At 45.7% G+C, this 18487-nt stretch overlaps 3 protein-coding genes across 5 annotated transcripts; all 3 read left to right on the top strand.

The window, feature by feature from the left end:
• The first annotated feature begins 24 nt into the window (after positions 1-24).
• Fam221b (family with sequence similarity 221 member B) lies at positions 25-9074 on the top strand. 2 transcript variants are annotated; one of them, XM_071600741.1, is made up of 8 exons: positions 25-110; positions 284-615; positions 2933-3586; positions 3742-3885; positions 7838-7948; positions 8135-8332; positions 8529-8648; positions 8792-9074. In XM_071600741.1, the coding sequence occupies exons 3-8, from the start codon at positions 3454-3456 to the stop codon at positions 8971-8973; spliced, it is 888 nt and encodes a 295-aa protein (XP_071456842.1). In that variant the 5' UTR covers positions 25-110; positions 284-615; positions 2933-3453; the 3' UTR covers positions 8974-9074. The 2 variants fall into 2 exon arrangements, with proteins under 2 accessions (XP_071456842.1, XP_071456843.1); XM_071600742.1 differs by lacking the exon at positions 2933-3586.
• Positions 9075-12623: 3549 nt separating this feature from the next.
• Hint2 (histidine triad nucleotide binding protein 2) lies at positions 12624-15022 on the top strand. 2 transcript variants are annotated; one of them, XM_027930897.2, is made up of 5 exons: positions 12624-12782; positions 14222-14362; positions 14449-14553; positions 14659-14731; positions 14834-15022. In XM_027930897.2, exons 1-5 carry the CDS (start codon positions 12702-12704, stop codon positions 14845-14847), a joined length of 414 nt encoding a protein of 137 aa, XP_027786698.1. In that variant the 5' UTR covers positions 12624-12701; the 3' UTR covers positions 14848-15022. The 2 variants fall into 2 exon arrangements, with proteins under 2 accessions (XP_027786698.1, XP_027786697.2); XM_027930896.2 differs by having other exon boundaries at positions 12627-12782; positions 14845-15022.
• A 752-nt stretch (positions 15023-15774) lies between these two features.
• Spag8 (sperm associated antigen 8) lies at positions 15775-18406 on the top strand. The gene is made up of 7 exons (XM_034635961.2): positions 15775-15896; positions 15998-17024; positions 17146-17320; positions 17539-17584; positions 17667-17781; positions 17904-17966; positions 18084-18406. The coding sequence occupies exons 1-7, from the start codon at positions 15859-15861 to the stop codon at positions 18276-18278; spliced, it is 1659 nt and encodes a 552-aa protein (XP_034491852.2). The 5' UTR covers positions 15775-15858; the 3' UTR covers positions 18279-18406.
• Positions 18407-18487: the final 81 nt, after the last annotated feature.

Genomic DNA, 18487 nt, shown 5'->3' with positions numbered 1-18487 from the left:
GAGAACAGACTCCGCCCAGCCCAATTCACCTGAGACCCTTTCCTTCTCGCTCATACAACTGAGCCCGTTGACCCCTCAGATCCTCACAGCCCCCACTGAACACCTCACAGGTATCTCACAGGAACCCTAGAGGGACCCTCACAAATCCAGACTCCCCACGGTTGTACCCACAATATCGACACTTCCTACCTAGAGACTCGCTGAAAACCCCCTTAGCAGGTCCAAGGTAGTCCCCTCAGGAAACAGCAGCCTCGAGAAAGATGTTTAGACTGCTATTTGGCAGGGAGAATACTGGGCGTTCCGGTTGTCCTGGTGACCGATCCCTCCTCTCCCGGCCCGGATTCTAGGGGTTTCAGTCAATCCCCTCTCCTTGACCCTGGACCCCCTCTTCCTTATCGCCACTCCCCAGGTAAGGTTAAGAGCCCCTTTGCGAAGGTCTGAGGATGTTCAAGTCTCCCCAAACAATAGACTTTCAAGCAAGGCCTTTCACTTTTCACCTCCTGCAGCCGAGCTCATCCACAACCAAGATCATCTCCTCTCTTGGGATCGACACTTTGCTCTTCAATCTACCATAATTTCCTGATCTAAGGACAACAACCAAGCCAAAGCCCAAAGGTATGTAGTTTCTCCAATGGTTCTTCCCACCCAAACCTTCAACCTCGTCCCCTCCTAATACCTGTCCTGCCACCTTCTACTTTTCATCCTTCTCCTCCCCATCCCTCAGTCCCTCCTCCCCCTCTGGTTCCCTTTCCTTTCCTCCCATTCTTCAGTTCTTCAGCCTCCGGCTACTTTTCCCTCTAAGTGACTTTGAGCCTCTTCCCACTTATCACCCTACCTCTGTCACTACTTCCCGTCCCAAACTTTCCTTTGGAAAGGCTCTGATGGATTATGGGTTTTTTGTTGTGTTGTTGTTTGTTTTTGTTTTGTTTTTTGTCTTTTGGTACTGAGGATTGAACCAAGGGGTGTTTAACCACTAAGCCACATCCCCAGCCCTTTTTTTTTTTAATTGTATTTAGAAACAGGGTGTCTCTGAATTACTTAGAGCCTCTCTAAGTTGCTGAGGCTGGCTTTCAACTCGCAATTCTCCTGCCTCAGCCTCCCAAACTCCTGGGATTACAGTCATGTGCCACTGCACCCACCCAATGAGTTTAAGAAGTGATATATCTAGTGTCTCTGGAGCAAGGCAAAAAGTAGAGAGCAGAGAAAGTAAAGGCAGAAATTCTCAGTAGTATCGCAAATGATAATAGACCTTGAATGTCAACGGCAAAGAAATTTGGACTTAATCCAAATTTAAACTGAGTCATTGAATGCTTTTAAGCAAGGCAAGACTAATGTTGGGTTTGTGTTGATTGGGTCAGGAAGAAGGACTACCTATCTGGGGCCTCCTTCCAGGAGGAATTAGACAGCCCCATAGCATCCTATACTTACCCCAGCATAATATCAATTATTCCTTGTCATTGTTAGTTGACTTGTCTCTCCCAAACTCAGCTGAATCCAAGGCTTAGTACAGTGCTTGAGTAAAAGCATAAGATCAGGCTCTTTGCAAAAAGTGTAAATTACATAAATGAATAAAATAATGGGTAAATGAATTAATATGCTGGGGGGATAGTAGAGGATAGGAAAGGTAGCAGAATACAACAGTTACTAATATGGCATTATGTAAAAATGTGGATGTGTAACCGATGTGATTCTGCAATCTATATTTGGGGTAAAAATGGGAGTTCATAACCCACTTGAATCTAATGTATGAAATATGATATGTCAAGAGCTTTTTAATGTTTTGAACAACCAATAAAAAAAGAATTAATATGCTGAGGGTGGCAGTACAGAGGCAAAGTTATTACACAATTCAGGCAGAAAATAATGAGAACATGAACAAAACTGGAGGAATAGCAAAGGAGAGAATGTGTATCAAGACTTTTTAGAAAATAGAAATGCAGTTCTCATTACCTATTTGAAGATCGGGACTTAGCAAAAAGAAGACTAGGATAATTTTCAGAGTTCAATTTGATGTCTCTGGGACATCCATTTAGAAATGTCCCATGGGCAGTTGGGTGAGTGTGAAATACAAGAGTCTAGAGAGGATCTACACTGGAAATATGGACTTAGAAGTCAGCAGCACACAGCTAGAAGTAGTTGAATCCTTAAATATAAATGACATCATCAAGAGAGGGTATATGTGGTCCCTAAACAAAACCAGACTACAGGCAGGGCCTCCCTGCCTTAGGCATCATGGCATACTCTTCACTCTTGAGAGCCAACCCCAACTTTGGCTTGATATTCTCAATCTCTGGAATGCCATAGCTTGACCTCCAGGGGCCAAAGACATACCTAGGACCCAACTCTTGGACTGGCCAAATAGCTATGTTCAGGCTCCCTCCTAGGGCATGGTCCTCTGCTACCATCTACTGATGGGATTCTGACTACTTCGGCCTTTCTTTTTTTTTTTAAAGTATTTATTTTTTTAGTTTTTTATGTGGATACAATATCTTTATTTCATTTTTATGTGGTGCTGAGAATTGAACCCAGTGCTTCACACATGCTAGGTGAGTGCACTACCACTTGAGCCACATCCCCAGCCCTACTTCGGCCTTTCAAACTTTTAAGTTTCAGCTCCCTAACCTCCCATTAGCAGCATGCCTCATCATGTTTGACACATGAGAGAACCTCCTGGCATTATACCTGGAGACACTCTTTTTTTTTTTAATTAGCTACACATGACATTACAATGATCTTGGCAATTCATACATTTGAATCAATTGGGATTGGAGACACTCTTTTTGTTTTCTTCTTGTGTCTCACATGTACTGAGAATCTTCTCCTAATTCCATAACACCCCCGCCCCCAACCCTGTGAACCCTATGCTCTCTGTCCTGACTTGTAGACCCTCCAGTCTAAAACTAACGAAGCCTGTACCTTATTCTACCATTAGATTGAAGCAGACAAGGTCACAGAAGAGCCTCATACCACCATGGATGCCAAGAAACACCCCTCTTCCAAGGACCCCTCTACTGAAGATTTATAGGAGCCCCCCCTCTCTGAAACTACCTTGGAGCCTTCCATCTCCCAGATCCCTTTAGAGGCCCAGGCCTCTGAGAGCCTTTTAGAGCATTCTGTCTCTGAACCCCCTTTAGATAAATCCACTTTCAAGACCCTTTTAGAGCCCCATACCTCTGAAAATCCTTTGGAGCCTTCTATCTCTATGTAACCTCTTTAAAAGAGTCAGCCTCCATGGTCCCTTTGGAAGCCCCTACCTTTGAGACTCACAATTCTGAAGTACCAGAGAAGCATATTGCTTTTCAGTCCTCACCAGTAAACCAGCTCTCTTCCTCTGATACATTGAGCGATGATGACCTCTCTGAGTCTTCTTCCACTGAGGTCTCATGGACAAGGACATCCTCCCAGGAGCTTTTTCCAAAGCACTTCGTTTCAGGCCCTTCAGCCTAGAACCACATGGATACATCTACCAAGCAGAAGGAAGATTCAGGGGAGAACAAGGAGGGAATGGATACCAATGACATCACTGCTCAGACAGCCCATCCTGAACACCAGCTGGGCAAGAAAAAGGAGAAGAAAGGAGTTGGCCGTAATTGCTCCTGCCCTTTCCCCTGTTCTCATCACTGTCTACTGTTCTTGACCTACTCCAGAAGGAGAGGACTGTGTTCCTCTTGGACATGGCCCTTCCTCTTAATTTTAGGGACTTCTCACTTCCGCCTGGTTACTCATCCCCTTCCTTCCCAGGTTACATAGGCAGCCCAGTGGTCCCTGCTAAGCAGGCAGAGCTGATGGACCTGACTAAGGAAATGGAGAGGGAGAAGTCTGGTGCTCAGTTGAATCATCTTTTCCAATGGGAGAAGGATGCATCCCTGAATGCTATCCAGACAGGTGAGCCTAGGTGGCCTTTCAGAGGCCTGTAAGAGGGCCCATGGATATCTTCCAATCCAATAGGATCTGGAAACCTGCCCATTCCATAGATAGCTGCCCCTTGTGGAAACAGCCATGCCATTCTGCCTGGAATCTGGAAGGGGAGCAAGCGGGTAAGCCAAGAAATAGCAGTGTGGGTCTGACAAAAGGTGAGAATATTCATACAAAGTCCAGGCAGGCACAGATGGCCCATAATAATTTTAATAAATTTATTAAAAACAGAAGGGCCAGAGGCCAGCCCAAGATCTAGGGCCCAGATCCAGGTAGCCTGTACCAGACAGATCCTAAGGCAGACATGGCCCAGGACCATGGTCAGTCTCCAGGAGACTTGTTGTTCTGATATGGCAAAAACCATTAGCCTCTTTGGTGCAACTCAATTAAAAGCTGTCATCCCAAAGCAGCATGCCAATTCTTTTTCCTTGTGGAACTTCAGGTTTATGCCTAGAATTGCTCACACAGTGTGGTGGCTTATGATTATAATCCAGCAGCTCAGGAGGCTAAGGCAGGAGGATCACAGGTTCAAAGTCAGACTCAACTTAGTGTGGCTGTCAACACAGAAAGATAAGACCCTGTCTCAAAATAAAACATAAAAAGGTCTGGGAGGCTGGGCACATGGCACATGCCTATAATCCCAGCGGCTCAGGAGGCTGAGGCAGGAGGATCATGAGTTAAAAGCCAGCCCCAGCAAAAGCAAGGTGCTAAGCAACTCAATGAGTCCCTGTCTCTAAGTAAAATACAAAATAGGGATGGGGATGTAGCTCAGTGATTGAGTGCCCCTGAGTTCAATTCCAGATACCCCAAAAAAAGGGAGGGAGCTATGGATGTGGGTCCGGGATTAAGCACCCCTGGGTTCAATCCCTGGTACAAAAAAAAAAAAAAGCTGCCATCCCTGCTTGTGAAATCCATGATAACTTGTATATCCAAAAGTTTTGAGTCTCCCCACCGAAGAGGAGAGCTGTGTCCTCTAGCCCTGTTGAATCTAAGTCTCAGTCCAGAGCTAGTACCTTTAACTGTGCTGTTAGCAGCATGCTCTGAGTATCTCTGTAATGGGTGTGCAGACAAGCTGTGTAAACACATACCATCCTGTGTTTAACAATGTCTACCTGTGTTATTGAACTTCATATCTATAGGGATTACTGACTTCAGTAAGAGGGCCACCCTGACCTGATGAGAAGATTCTGAGATTTCTAGAATAAATTTATATATGTCACTACATTTATGTTGGTCTTTCATACTTCCTTTCTACTTAAGATGGAAATAAGGCTTAAGATATAAAGATAACCAGGTAATTCCATATCCTTATCCCTTCTCTGTGTAATTTACTTTCCCCATTCCCATGCAGGATCCCTCCCCACTCTACCTCTAGCCAATGAAGTCACAATGATCTAATTTGCTTCTTAGTTTATTTCAGGCATTGAGACAGGTTTTGTTTTGTTTTTTGCTTATTTTAATATCTTCTGTTACTCTTGCTTATTTTCTTGCAAATATAGGATTTGTTAGTTTCCCTTCTTAGACACTCTTGTCTACTACCTTCTTCTCATTTCTTCTTCTAAATTGAATGCCTTCATTTTCCTATTGAAACAGGAAGTGTAATTTAATCCTGATCAAAGATATTTGGGGCCCCCTTTTAATACTGGGTATCTTCAGTCCCTAGAAAGTAATGACTACATGACAGTACATGTAACATGTTGATAAATGTCAAATGTAAGCTTTTTTTAATTATTTCAACAAATATTTGTGCACCAACTATGTGCCAGTACGAGCCTAGCTGTGGAGGTGGTGGGATTGGAAAAGTTTCAAAAACAAAATTCCTCATTAGAGTCCAAAAAACTAATTTGCACTCTAATAAGTGACACCAATAAGGACAATTATAATTCACTTTAATAATTTCTATACCAAGAATGCTGCAGGGGTAGAGAAGAGGGACACCCAATCTTTGGTAGTAAAGGAACAATGTCTTACAAGGAAAGATTTCTCAATTGATATCTGTAAGATAGTAAGGAGAGGCGGCCAAGTCAAGAAAAGAGTAAGGTGAGACACGACAAGGCAGCTTAAGGAACAGCAGCAGTATATTATACCTGGCAAATAGTGTTTTTGAGGGGGAGTAACCCAGCTCAGCTTTGGAAGGGAAGAATTATGCAGGCATTTCTGTGCCCAGCTAAAGAGTTGGAATTATATCCTGAGGGCAACTCAGAATCACTAAAAGTCTTTCATACTTCCTTTCCCTTAAGATGGAAATAAGGCCGAACATATAAAGATAACCAGGTAATTCCATATCTCAGGCCAAGCCTTGATCTATGGGCACAGACCCTTGTTCTGTACTTCTGTACATCACCTGCTTATCCACTGTGTCCTGTTACTCCAGACAGGGTTCAGGATTCCTCTGGTGGAATCCTGGCTCCCACCCATTTCCATTGTGACACTGCCTCAACCAAGCTTTCTTGGTGTAATAGGGCATTGGTACTACAAGCTGTCAGCATCAAGACAGAATCAGCCAAGCCAAAAGACGCATCTGAACAGGTTTTAGGTCCTAAGAAGCTATGGGTAAGACTAGGAAACCTGGCCTGAGGCACAAATTTGTGGATTGTGACCCTGGCCAGAGTTAAAAACAAAGCATGCCAATTCTTTTTCCTTGTGGAACTTCAGGTTTATGCCTAGAATTGCTCACACAGTCAGGCAGTCTGTGTTCTCTGAGTACCTATTTCATGCCAGGCCCTGTGCTAGGAATAGAGATGTGTATGAAAAGACAGGTATTACCCTTAAGGAGCTCACACACTAATGGGAATCATGGTAGGAATAACACAAGAAGCTGTGGAATGGGTCCTAGACAGACAAGGGAAATCAGGGGCAACTTTTTGGAAGAGGTGAAATTTCAGTTGAAACTTCAAATGGGAATAAGAGTCCTGCAGCCTCAGGTCCTACTCCATGGGGACTCAGGCAGAATTCTTGGTTAGAAGAACAAAGGATGAGAAAATCTGAGTGGGAGGTGCTCTCTGGTTCTCCTACCATGTTGACATAGCACCACTCTTGCCTCATGGTGAGACTGGCCATGAAGCCAGAAAGCTTCAGATCCCACTGCTGAAACCAGGCTCTCAAAGGTTGTAGCCTTCTGCTGGTGCCTGCTCTCAGGGATATTTATTAAGCTTGCTTTCCTTTCTATGTCTCCTTTCCTAGTCTCAGAACATATTCTTGGTCTTCAACAGCCATAACTTCTGGCCTACCCCCTTTTCCTGGGCCTTGGAGAGCAACAGGCAGCCCTTCTCAGGCTCAAAGAGGGTATTAGTTCCTTAACACTAGGAACACAGAAGAGACATATGAAGGAGCCAATCTAGAGAAGATAGGGGAAGTCCTCCTTCTATTTCCTGGTACCAAGGGTGCCCAACCAGCTCCTCTTCTTCAGGGTCTGTCACTAACCATTCTCCTTAGGAACCAATCCCTATCACATACTGTATATCTGGCCACGTTTCCTCTTCCTCACCTCTAAGTGTCTAACACTTCAAAGAACAAAGCAAAGCTGGGTTCTAATGTGGAGAGGGGAAGAGAAAAGAAACCCCACAGTCACAAAGAACTCAGTGAGATTCATGTTCACCTTCAAACAAAATTTTACCTGTAATCTTCCTGCTCAGAAACTGAAGACTCTTCAGTCATCTCTGGCGGACTCATATAGAATTGATCCTGGGATAGGAAGGGAATTGAAGACATGGGATGATCAGAAAACCTTGAGGGAAAAAGTCAATGGGGTAGCTGTGAGGACTGTGGGGTGGAGATAAACATACCTGGGGTAGAGGTGAAGCTCCACCCTGACCCCATGAAATAGGTCAAAATATCTGGGAGAGCTTAGGATTTTTTTTTCTTTCTCACTTTTCCATATTATTCATTCCTTCCACAATTCCCTATTATTCACCATTTATAGGTCTCTACATTGGTTGGCGCTGTCCCCATTACCTATGGGACTGCTTCCGGATTGGGGATGAGTCCAAGTGCTTTTGTGGACACTTACTGAGAGAGCACCACATTATCTCAGGTAGGGGAGAAGTGACCAGCCTTTGTCAGGTATGGAGGGACAACTCTGTCATCATGTCTTGGGATATGTGAAACTGTGTGTGTGTGTGTGTGTGTGTGTGTGTGTTAATATGGGGAGGATTTGGCATGGGCAGGCCAGGCCCTGTCAGGTGCTCATCCAACCCTACCACCCATCCTTGTCCCATAGACATAACTGTGCCCTGCAATGTGAGTCAGTGCCGCTGCCTCATGTTCTGCTTCATCCCATCACGCCCAGAAGAGGTGGGTGAATTCTGGCTCAAGAGACGAGCCACTTTTGATCCCAAGGCCTGGAGGGCTCAATGTCGCTGCAAACATAGCCATGAAGAGCATGCAGCCACTGGAACTCATCCCTGCAGGCATCGTGGTAACTTCTAATGCAGGGGAGTATTGGGTGGGAAGAAGTGAGTATAGGATGCAAATAGTTTGGGGAGGAGAGTGGGGAGCTGATAAAAAAGATACTTGTTTGGTGTTTGGTGGGTAAGGAAGAGCTGAGAATGTAGTCAGCCCATGGAGATGCCTCTCCATTCTCTATATTCTCCTGGGCTGTCCTTTTGTCTCAGGTTGTGGCTGCAATAATTTTGAGTCTAATTTCCTCTGTGCCGCTTGTGACCGGCGCTGGGAGGAACATGAGACTTTCTTTGAGACCCAGGAGACACGCCGACGAGGAGGGAGACCTCATGGTAAGGATGCAATCTGGGACAGGGGGCCAGCCCAGCATCTGTAGTCAGGAGGCTGGGCAGAAAGGCACCTTAACTGTCCCCTCCAGGACTACTGTATTTTCTCACTCCCCAAATCCAATGCCTGAACTGGTTTCTACCCCCAGGAGCAGAATATGTGACATTTGCAGACATGCCTGTCCTCCAAGAAACCATCCTGAACAGCTCTGACTTCGAGGCCCTCCAGATGCAAAGGCTCCCTTGTCATCCCAGTCCCCACCCTAGTTCCCCTGCATTCCCTAGCCCACACAGACTCCAGCCTGGTCCCCCATCTGACCGCCATACCTGATCCTTTAAACATTTACTCTCCCATCCTCCAGGGACATACACTTCAACAAACGGCATAGGCCCTTCTGAGCCTGGCCCAGATCAGCAATAAAATGGAAGCCACTAGAATTTGACGTAGTCCTATATGGGGCAGTAGAGCCAAGAGCCAACCAAAAGTCATTAGAGTTGGCACTGTTTGGGGGCAAGAGACAGCACCAAGCAGGATAAAGGCTGGATCCAGCTATCTGCCCCACATCATGCCCACATTCAACCTTCTGGCTGTGACATCACAAGCAGAGTGATTTCAAGAAAGCCAAGAAGGGAGGAAATTTCAAGAAGGATAAAGTGGGCAATGATTTAAGATGTAGCTAGGGCTTCTGTAAGATAAAGACTAAATAGTGCCCATTGGATTTTACAATTAGAAAGTGGGGACTTCAGAGAGTACAGTTTCATACTGGTATAGTAGAGGGAGAAACAAAATAGCTATGAGTTTGAAAGGGACTCTTCCAGAAGCTTGGATGAAAAATGCAGGGAAAACGTCAGACAATATCCAGAGGGAGATATGGAGTCAAGGAAGCAGTTTTTTAGGAAGGAAAGGGGGAAGAGACCAGTAGATAAAATGTCCTTGAAAGATGCAGAAGAAAGAGGAAAGATTCCTAGTGAGACAAGATCCCAGAGAAAAAGAAATGGTATGAGATCAGGCAGAGGTGAAGGGATATGCTCTGAACAAAAAGGAACATCACTTCCTGAGACCAAGAAGAGGAAAGAAAGTTTGGAGCCTTCACTGAGCTTCAGGAAACATATTAGAGAATTTCCCTTCTGATAGCTTCTCTATGAAGAGGATAAGAATGAGGGGGTATTAGGAGACAAGAAGGGAAAGGTGAGAGTTTAGGCAGGCTAATGTTGGGGAATTGGAGAAAATCCTGATCATAGTTTAGGATTCAGGTACAGTTGGAAGTGAAAAACCTAAGAAAAATGTTTAGATTACCTGATAGATGGAGATGGGAGGTTGTCGGGAAGGATTATCAGGAAAATGAGGCAAAAGGAATTGGCATAAAGATGTGGAGGGTGTGGATGATACAAATAGGGAAAGAAAATGATTCCAGGAATCAATTGATGAGTTGAAAGGGAATAAAAGTCTCTAATGAGGTCCAGTAGCAGTTGTAGTGGCATGGACTGAATTAAGGAGACAACAATCAGAGCCTGCAAAGCATTACAGCTTTCACATGAGAACAGCTGTAGGTGATAACAAGGACTTAGAATAGAGAAAACTGTGAAAAAAACAGTGAATTTGGGGGAGTAACAAGGAAGTTGATAGGTAATTCTTCCAGGAGTTGGAAAGCCTGACACTGATGGAGCTCTGTGCCTCTAGAGAAGAACTTCCCCACTTTGGGCCTTGGTTTCTGGATCTGTAAAACAGGATTAACCAGTGTTGTTCTCTGTGAAAACCCAAGGAAATAACCAGTTTTAACAAGCTTTGTATTCACTATCCCTCCAGGCTGGTTTCCTTCCTCTTCTAGATCTCAGTTCCACTTACCTCTTGCCTTCTCCAGGGAGTTTTAAGGTCTTCAGGTGTCCCAGAAGCATAGAGAAAGGAAGCCTCTGGGATACAGAGAAGAGGTCATTCTACATTTCCTCACATTTAGGGAGGTCGTCTGTCCTACCAAGGGAAGGAATACAGCCTAGACTACTAAGACCCCTAGGGAACATCACAGGATCAAATGTCTGCCCTGGGGCTGGGGACGTGGCTCAAGCATAGCCTGCTCACCTGGCACGCCTGGCATGCGCGGGCACTAGGTTCAATCCTCAGCACCACATAAAAATAAAAGATGTTGTGTTCACCGAAAACTAAAAAGTAAAATTAAAAAAAAATGTCTGCCCTTTGGAGAACAATGGACTTTCTAACAATAATATAGTTATATAAAAGAGATCAGGTAGGGTTAGGGATGTAGTTCAGTGATTGAGCCTTGTATAGCAGGCATAAAGCCCCAGCACCACAACTTTAAAGAAAAGGAGACTGTACTAACTCTAGAAGAATTTTCCAATACTGATTATATGCTCCTTGATAACCATTCATCTAAAACTAATTCATTTAAAAGTCAGCTACAGAGTGCTATGGTAAACTCATTAAGGAAATAGTATGCAGCCCCATTACCTGATATATTGACATAGCCTATGTAATAATTTGAAAAATTGATGGGAGAATAATATGCCATATATTATAAAAAAATGTAACACCAAATTTGATTAATTCAACAAACAGTTATTAAGCTCCTATATGTGGCAGGTCATGTGCTTTTTTAAAAAAGAAAAACAGTGGAGATTTATCCTGTGTTAAACTTCAGACTAAATTCACCCTGTCTTGAGTATTTTCGTGACACGATGTTTCTTATATCAAAAGTATGAACCCCAGCAGAGTGAACCTGTCTCCCTGAAAACTCCTGAGCTAACTATATCATACTCTTGATTAGAAAAGAACATTAGATGCATATTCCTTTGCTTTTTGGTGCAGTAAAGGTAGGACGTTCCCATCTTCACCCGATTAAAAAAAATTATATATATATATATATATATATATACACACACATATATATATATATATATATATATATATACACATATATATATATATAATTTATATATATAATTTATATATATAATTTATATATATTTTATATATATATATATATATATAAAACACACACACACACACACACTACTGTCATATATATCTAAAACCAATTAAAAAAAAAAACTGACCTGGAAATAATTTATGGTGTGAATGTGTTAATGAGAACACAAGAATGAATTGCCTTTTAAAATCTTCCAAATGGTTCCTGCGCGGTGACCCAAGCCTGTGATCTTGGAAGGCTGAAGCAGGAGGATCCCAAGTTTGAGGACTGCTTAGGCAATTTAGCAAGACCCAGTCTCAAAATTTGAAAATAATTATCCCCAAAAGGTGAGGGGCGCTGGGGACGTACTTCAGTGGTAGAGCGCCTGCCTAGTGTGCCTGAGGCTCTGGGTGCAATCCCAGTATCACAAAAAAAAAAAAAAAAAAAAAAAAAAATCTCTGAAATGGTCAAGTGACTGAAACCGCCCGTGTGGAGAAAATGCTGGGTATCAACACCACCAACTAGAAAGACCCCCTTCCGGTTCATCTTTAGCCCCACCCAGGTGATTCCTGGAACCACATGTACCTAATGCCCTCAGAACCTTGCCCGCCGCCTGGCCAAAACAGTGAAAGGATCCAAAGTACGTTTAGACCTTTGTGCAGCAACTGACGGAGCCCGCCCCCTTCCTCCAGCCCACCAGAAGGGGCCAGAACTGAGAAGGACTAGCCGGGAACGTGAAAGCTCGGGGTCCCTAACCTAAACCGAGCTATGGCTGTGAGTCAAAGCCAACTAGGTGAAAAATTACACCTCCAAGTTTCTTAATCCTTGGAAATTTATCTCGTAGCGAAATCAGAGACAACACTCAAGAAGGAACTTTTACGCTAAAAGACGAAGCCAATGGAGTGGGAATTGGCCCTGCGTTGGAAGATGCAGCCAATTGGATGAAAAGATTCCGCCTCTAAAGTGGCAGCGGAGCCAATGGCTTGAGTAGCGCCCGGAACCGCGATCCAATGGAGGTGGCCAGGCCCGCCCCCGGCCGCGGAAGGGGCCAATGACCCCAGCTCTCCCTCTCCGACGGCCCACCTTCCGTAGGCCGCAGAGTGCGGGACGAGTGAGCGGTTCCCGCAGCTCCGGGAGGATGGCTGCTGCGGTGGTGCTAGCCGCCAGCTTGCGCGCGGCGAGCAGAGCCTTGGCGGCCTCTGGGCCCCGGGGGGTGCAGGTGAGAAGTGTCCGCGGGGACAAGGAGGGACTTCCTTAGTTTCTGACGCCCTCTGTGGCGGGAGCCACGGCGCAAGCAACCCAGCAGCCTTGCAGAGCCACTGCCCTTTCCGAGGATCAAGCTCTAGGATTGTGCGGTGAGGTCGGACTTGATGGCTGCGGGTGTAGCGAACTAGCGATCACCGCCTCCCCGCACAGGCCCTGGCGCCGAGGTCAGGACGGGGTCAATGCAGCAGCTGCTGCCCTCCGTTGTCTGAAGCCCAGCTGGCCGGTCACCTCAGTTCCCTCAGCAGAAAGTGAGGTCTCTCAGAGCAAGTCCTCTGCCTGCTCCCTTGGGCCTTCTAATAAGCAAAGGTGTTAACCTTTGATCTTCCCCACTTTTCAGTAGCAACTCGGGAGTCAAGAGCCTAATTCGTCCAGTTCTTTTCTCCCCCATTATGACGCACTGACTTTATTTTTCTCTGAGTCCATGGGAAACGGGTATATCTCTTCCTCCTGGATAACTGGGGGAGGACTGAGTTCATTTAGCTGATTTATTTATTTTTTATTTTAATTTATTTTATTTATATATTTTTGGTACTGGGGAATGAACCATCCAGGGACACTCAACCACTGAGCCACATCCCAGCCCTTTTTTGTATTTTATTCAGAGACAGGGTCTCACTAAGTTGCTAAATTGCTGAGGCTGGCTTAGAACTCGCAATCCTCCTGCCTCAGCCTCCCAAGCCTCTGGGATTACATGTGTGCACCACTGCCTGGCTAAATTAATATGTAATTCCACTGATGTAAGTTACTAGAGTTAAAATCCACGTAAGAGATCAGACATGACACCCAAATGAGAAAGAGCTAGAGTCAAACAGGACATATGCATTAAAACCTAAATAAACAGGTAACCAGGCTTAAATATCAGAAAACAAGTAATGGAAATAAGTGAACACATACTAACAAGGTGGGAGTATACAGACCTTCAAGCTGTGTTGAGATAATACAAACCGCCCCTTTTTATATGAAGCTACAGAAGAAATTTTTCTGAGGTAATTCAGTGTTAGAACAGGAACTGAGACATAAATCTTGAGACTCCCATTTTGGATCCTTTTCCCTGCACGTGTTAGATTTTATACACACATTAGCAGGAATCAATTGCACTCCTGAATCTTGCATAATATTGCCAGTTATGTCCCAGTGTCTCATAGTCATTTATATATATATATATATATATATATATATATATATATATATATATACACACACACACACACACATACATACATACACATATACATATATACATACACACAAACACACACACACACCCTACATATGGAATACCAGCATGTAATAGGTTGATAACTATCAAAGCACAACTCTGCCAGCTCCAAGTGAGTACATGGAAGAGTTATTGCCAGTTCCCTCCCTTGGGTGTATCTGACTCTCCTGCAGGTCCGAGGAGCTGCAGGTATGATAAATGGGAATGAAGTGGCTAAGGCCCAGCAGGCAGCTCCTGGAGGAGCAGCTCCAACCATCTTTTCCCGGATCCTGGACAGAAGCCTTCCAGCTGACATTCTATATGAGGACCAACAGGTGGGAACCAAACCCCTTAGGAATTTCATAGATACAGCTAGCCTGATAAACTAATGTGATTGTCTCTGGCCTGTCATTGCTCCCAGTGTCTGGTGTTCCGTGATGTGGCCCCTCAAGCCCCTGTGCATTTTCTGGTCATTCCTAAGAAGCCCATTCCTCGTATTAGCCAGGCTGAAGAAGAAGACCAGCAGGTGGGAAGAACAAGGCCAGGAGTTGTTGTGGGAAGAGCCCTGGTAAAGCTAGAGGTTTTGCCCTCTGTGAATAAAGACAACTATGTCCCTCCCTTCTCCCTACAGCTTCTAGGACACCTTCTCCTTGTAGCCAAGAAAACAGCAAAAGCTGAGGGCCTGGGAGATGGATACCGACTTGGTGAGTGACTTGGCCCATGGGTCCCTCATCTATGAATTCCTGCTCCTCAATATGATCTTCATTCTTTGACCTCTCCCATAATCCTGACCCCCTAACTTCAAGCTCTATTTCAGTGATCAATGATGGAAAGCTGGGAGCACAATCTGTATATCACCTTCACATTCACGTACTTGGGGGCCGGCAGCTCCAGTGGCCTCCAGGTTGAACCTGCCAACTGACCCAAGAAACTCAGATCTGGATGTTTGGATGGGAAAAGGAACCCTGTGATGCTAATAAACCTATTCTCCCTCACTTTTGCATGCCTGTCTTTAATAAAAAGGATTTATACCACAAAGGGGAAAGAAGAGTGATTCTGCTGTGTGCTCCTTTGACAGTGATCAAAGTAAGAGACACTGAGGAAGCCCACTGTGTGGTCAAAAAAAGCACCTGCCTGTAGATATGCCTCATGACTAGTAATCTGCCCTGGGTCAAACTTTAGAAAAGTAGCAGTAGGAATGAGCCTGAATGAGTAGAAAGAGACTAAAACCCAGGTGTAAGACTAGCTGCATCCTGGACTTCATTCAGAGGCCCAACCAGGTTCAAAAGGGAATTGGGAGGAAGGTAGTCAATATAAGGGCCTAATATTTGAAAAGTAGTAACATACACACACGAACACACCAGCTGTTAGCTATATGCTGCTCCATATGTTCTCTGTTTTGCTCTTTAACTGTTTTATATATTTTCATCCTTAAAAACAATTTTAAAGCCTCCTCACTCCTCACTTTTGAGAATGAACCAAGCAAATTAAGAGGAAGCTACTATTGGTCCTCCACAACACATCAACTAGGCGTTTGTCCAATGCCACGGTCCTATGCCAGTCTCCAAGGTATCCCCATAAAGAATCACCTTAGCCGCAAAGAATCAGGCTTGAACAGGGAAGTCGAGGTCTCAGGCCAATGGAACCTTAAAACCGCGTCTGAGGCAGCATGGAGTCGGGACCAGAAAAGAGAGCGCACCCAGCTTAAGACTTCCGCCCCTCAGAGGACTTGCCTCCACCTCTTCCCTCCACTTCCGCCCAGCTTTAGTTCTGCGCAGTCTCTTGGAATTTTTTGCTGTCTCTATGGCAACCGTGTAGCTGGAGCCTGAAGATGGAGCCCAACGAATCTACAGAGGGATCGCCGTCGCGGTGAGAGCCACAGCTCTGGCTTCAAGTGAAAAGGGACAAGAAAGGTCAGCGGACTTCCTCTGCTGGGCTTTTGATACCTTGACGCTTTTGTTTTCTTTTAGATCTTTAGAAGTACAACCCTGCGCTGAAGAACTAGGGACTGTTTCGGAACCGTTTCTTTCTTCACATGGCCATGCATCAGCCCTGGCATCCGCAACCACTGCAGCTGATGCAGCTGCATCAGCTGCCGCAGCCGCCGCCTCCGCCAGAGCAGCTGCATTATTTACAGAGACCCCAGCACCCTATTCTAGGTTCACAGAGCCCTCCTCTGACAATTTTCTTGGGGCAGTCTATGCTGGAACCCCACAAATAGGCCGTGAAACTCTTGGCTTTGACCCTGACTATGTTTCCTCTACTGCTAGGCATCCCTATACTACAACTGACCTTAGCTCTAGCGCTGCTCCTGTTCCTGGCTTCAGCTCTGACCCTTTAACTGGTTCCAGCTCCAGCCCTGTCCCCGGTCCTGGCTTCCGTGGCTATAGTTCTTTCCCTGGCTCCAGTTCTGTTCCTGACCGTGGTTTAGTCCCTAGTTCTGGCACTGGTCCTGGAAGTGGCTCTAGCCCTGGCTTCCTCACTGGTCCTGGCCCTGGAACTGTCCCTCCCTCTGGCCCTGGCACTATCCTTCCCTCTGGCCCTGGCACTATCCTTCCCTCTGGCCCTGGCACTATCCCTCCCTCTGGCCTTGCCACTATCCCTCCCTCTGGCCTTGCCACTATCCCTCCCTCTGGCCTTGCCACTATCCCTCGTTCTGACACTGGTCGTGGCCATACCTCTGGCCAAGGCTTCGGTCCTGCCTCAGGTCCTGATCCTGCCTCTGGAGCTGGTCCAGGTTCTAGCCCTGGCCCTGAGCCCAGGCCCAGCACTCCTCAAAGGTTCAAAAACCTTAGGCCAGATCTTTTTCCTAATTATACCTCCTGGAATCAATACTGCCACTGGGATCCTCAGAAACAACCATCTTGGGAATCTTTGCAAGTCTCAGAACCTGGTGCCCGAGGGCTGTGGAAAACCCGAGAAGATGAAGGGAAGCCTAAGTTTCTCTATGAAACAATGCCACGGGGCCAGTGCCTCCTCTACAACTGGGAGGAAGAGGTATTAAGTTTTGACCTTCTTTTCTTTTTTGAAGGCTGACCCAAGTTTCTAGGGGAGCCAATAGTTTGTGATGAGGGTAGATAACAAGGGATATCACAGTCATTCAACTTACGGCCCACAGAGAGCTACAAACCACCTGGATCAAGTTCCAAACTGGCAGGATATCTCTGAGAGTTTCTTCTTCCGACATGGACACCAGGGACTGCTGACCACCCAACCACCTTCACCCATGCCCTCGAGTACCACCCAGAAGGATTCATACCAGCCCCCAAGAAACCTTTCTCAGCCTCTTCAAGGTGTGAAGCATGACAGCCAGAATGAGCCCATCAGGCAGAGAAAAAAAGAGGAAGGAATTTCTGGTGGGACTGTGGATTGTGTGATGGATATAAGGGCAAAATCTAAGATTCCCATTCCTTTTCTCAAATTTGTTTCTTTTTCTTTTTCTTTTTCTTTTTTTTTTTTTTAATTTTTGGGGCCTGCTTTGTAATCACACTCCCACTTCACCCTCCCACAGGGAAGCGTGAAGCCATGGTGGAGATGCTCCTGCACCACCAGATCTGGTGAGAAACTAGGGGAGGGGGAGGGGGAGGGGGAAGAGCAAAACTGGGGAGAATGGCCTTGACATCTCCCAGGGCTGCATAGTAAAGAGGTACAGGCAGATCTGGAACCCATAAAGAAGCCCTTTAAGGCGGAGTCAGTGACACACCATGACTACAAAATGGAGCTGGTGCAAGGAGGGCCTCCTGCCCCAACGAAGGTGAGAACCCATCCTACCCCACTTGCACAGCAGGGCTCTGATTGATAGGTGGTGGGAAAGTTCCTAGTCCAGAAGTTGAGAGAAAGGACCAAAGTCCAATTATTCAGTATTTCTCCCTACAGCCTCATGATTATCGTCGGGAACAGCCTGAAAGCTTCTGGATTCAGAGGGCACCGCAGTTACCGGTGTGTGAGAGTGACTAGGTGTGGGGGGATGGAGAAGGGGGGATGGAGAAGAGAAGACAGGGAAGAGTCTGTCTATTGTGGGGAGAGGGACCTGTCCTCATGTTGGCATTGATCCAGGGTGTCAGTAACATCAGGACACTGGACACACCGTTCCGGAAGAACTGCAGCTTCTCAACACCAGTGCCCTTGTCTCTGGGTCAGCCTTTGCCCTATGAACTTGAGAATTATCCCCACCAATTAGGGGAAATGTCTTCCCTTGCCTGTCAGAGAGAAGGGCAGGGGCATCCAGGGGGCAGAATGGGTCCTGTGTAAAAGTTGAAGGGGGAAGTTGGATATGGAATTTGGAATCTGTTTCTGCTTATATCAGAGAGGTGAGCAGAAGGAAGTTAATTCCCTCTGTACTTGATGAAGGAGCTTTACATAAAGGTTCTTCATCCTGAGACTGCTAATTGACTGATTCTGTGAGTCACTGTGTGCATACCCTATAACCTTTCCTTGGAGTTACCTACCCCAGACTATGA

Source organism: Marmota flaviventris, chromosome 13 (genome assembly GCF_047511675.1).
Source record: "Marmota flaviventris isolate mMarFla1 chromosome 13, mMarFla1.hap1, whole genome shotgun sequence".
NCBI classification, from domain to species: Eukaryota; Metazoa; Chordata; class Mammalia; order Rodentia; family Sciuridae; genus Marmota; species Marmota flaviventris.
The sequence above is the reverse complement of the archived record's forward strand: the minus strand, read 5'-3'. Positions and strand labels throughout refer to the sequence as shown.

Excerpts from the sequence above, each read along its gene's own strand:
- Hint2 (XM_027930896.2), top strand. The coding sequence starts at position 12,702 with ATGGCTGCTGCGGTGGTGCTAGCCGCCAGCTTGCGCGCGGCGAGCAGA. Across the intron at positions 14,554-14,658 it reads CTGAAGAAGAAGACCAGCAG|CTTCTAGGACACCTTCTCCT; the intron begins GTGGGAAGAACA and ends TTCTCCCTACAG. Across the intron at positions 14,732-14,844 it reads GGGAGATGGATACCGACTTG|TGATCAATGATGGAAAGCTG; the intron begins GTGAGTGACTTG and ends GCTCTATTTCAG.
- Spag8 (XM_034635961.2), top strand. The coding sequence starts at position 15,859 with ATGGAGCCCAACGAATCTACAGAGGGATCGCCGTCGCG. Across the intron at positions 17,025-17,145 it reads TCTACAACTGGGAGGAAGAG|AGAGCTACAAACCACCTGGA; the intron begins GTATTAAGTTTT and ends TACGGCCCACAG. Across the intron at positions 17,782-17,903 it reads GGCCTCCTGCCCCAACGAAG|CCTCATGATTATCGTCGGGA; the intron begins GTGAGAACCCAT and ends TTCTCCCTACAG.
- Fam221b (XM_071600741.1), top strand. The coding sequence starts at position 3,454 with ATGGATACATCTACCAAGCAGAAGGAAGATTCAGGGGAGAACAAGGAG. Across the intron at positions 3,587-3,741 it reads GGAGAAGAAAGGAGTTGGCC|GTTACATAGGCAGCCCAGTG; the intron begins GTAATTGCTCCT and ends CTTCCTTCCCAG. Across the intron at positions 3,886-7,837 it reads CCTGAATGCTATCCAGACAG|GTCTCTACATTGGTTGGCGC; the intron begins GTGAGCCTAGGT and ends CACCATTTATAG.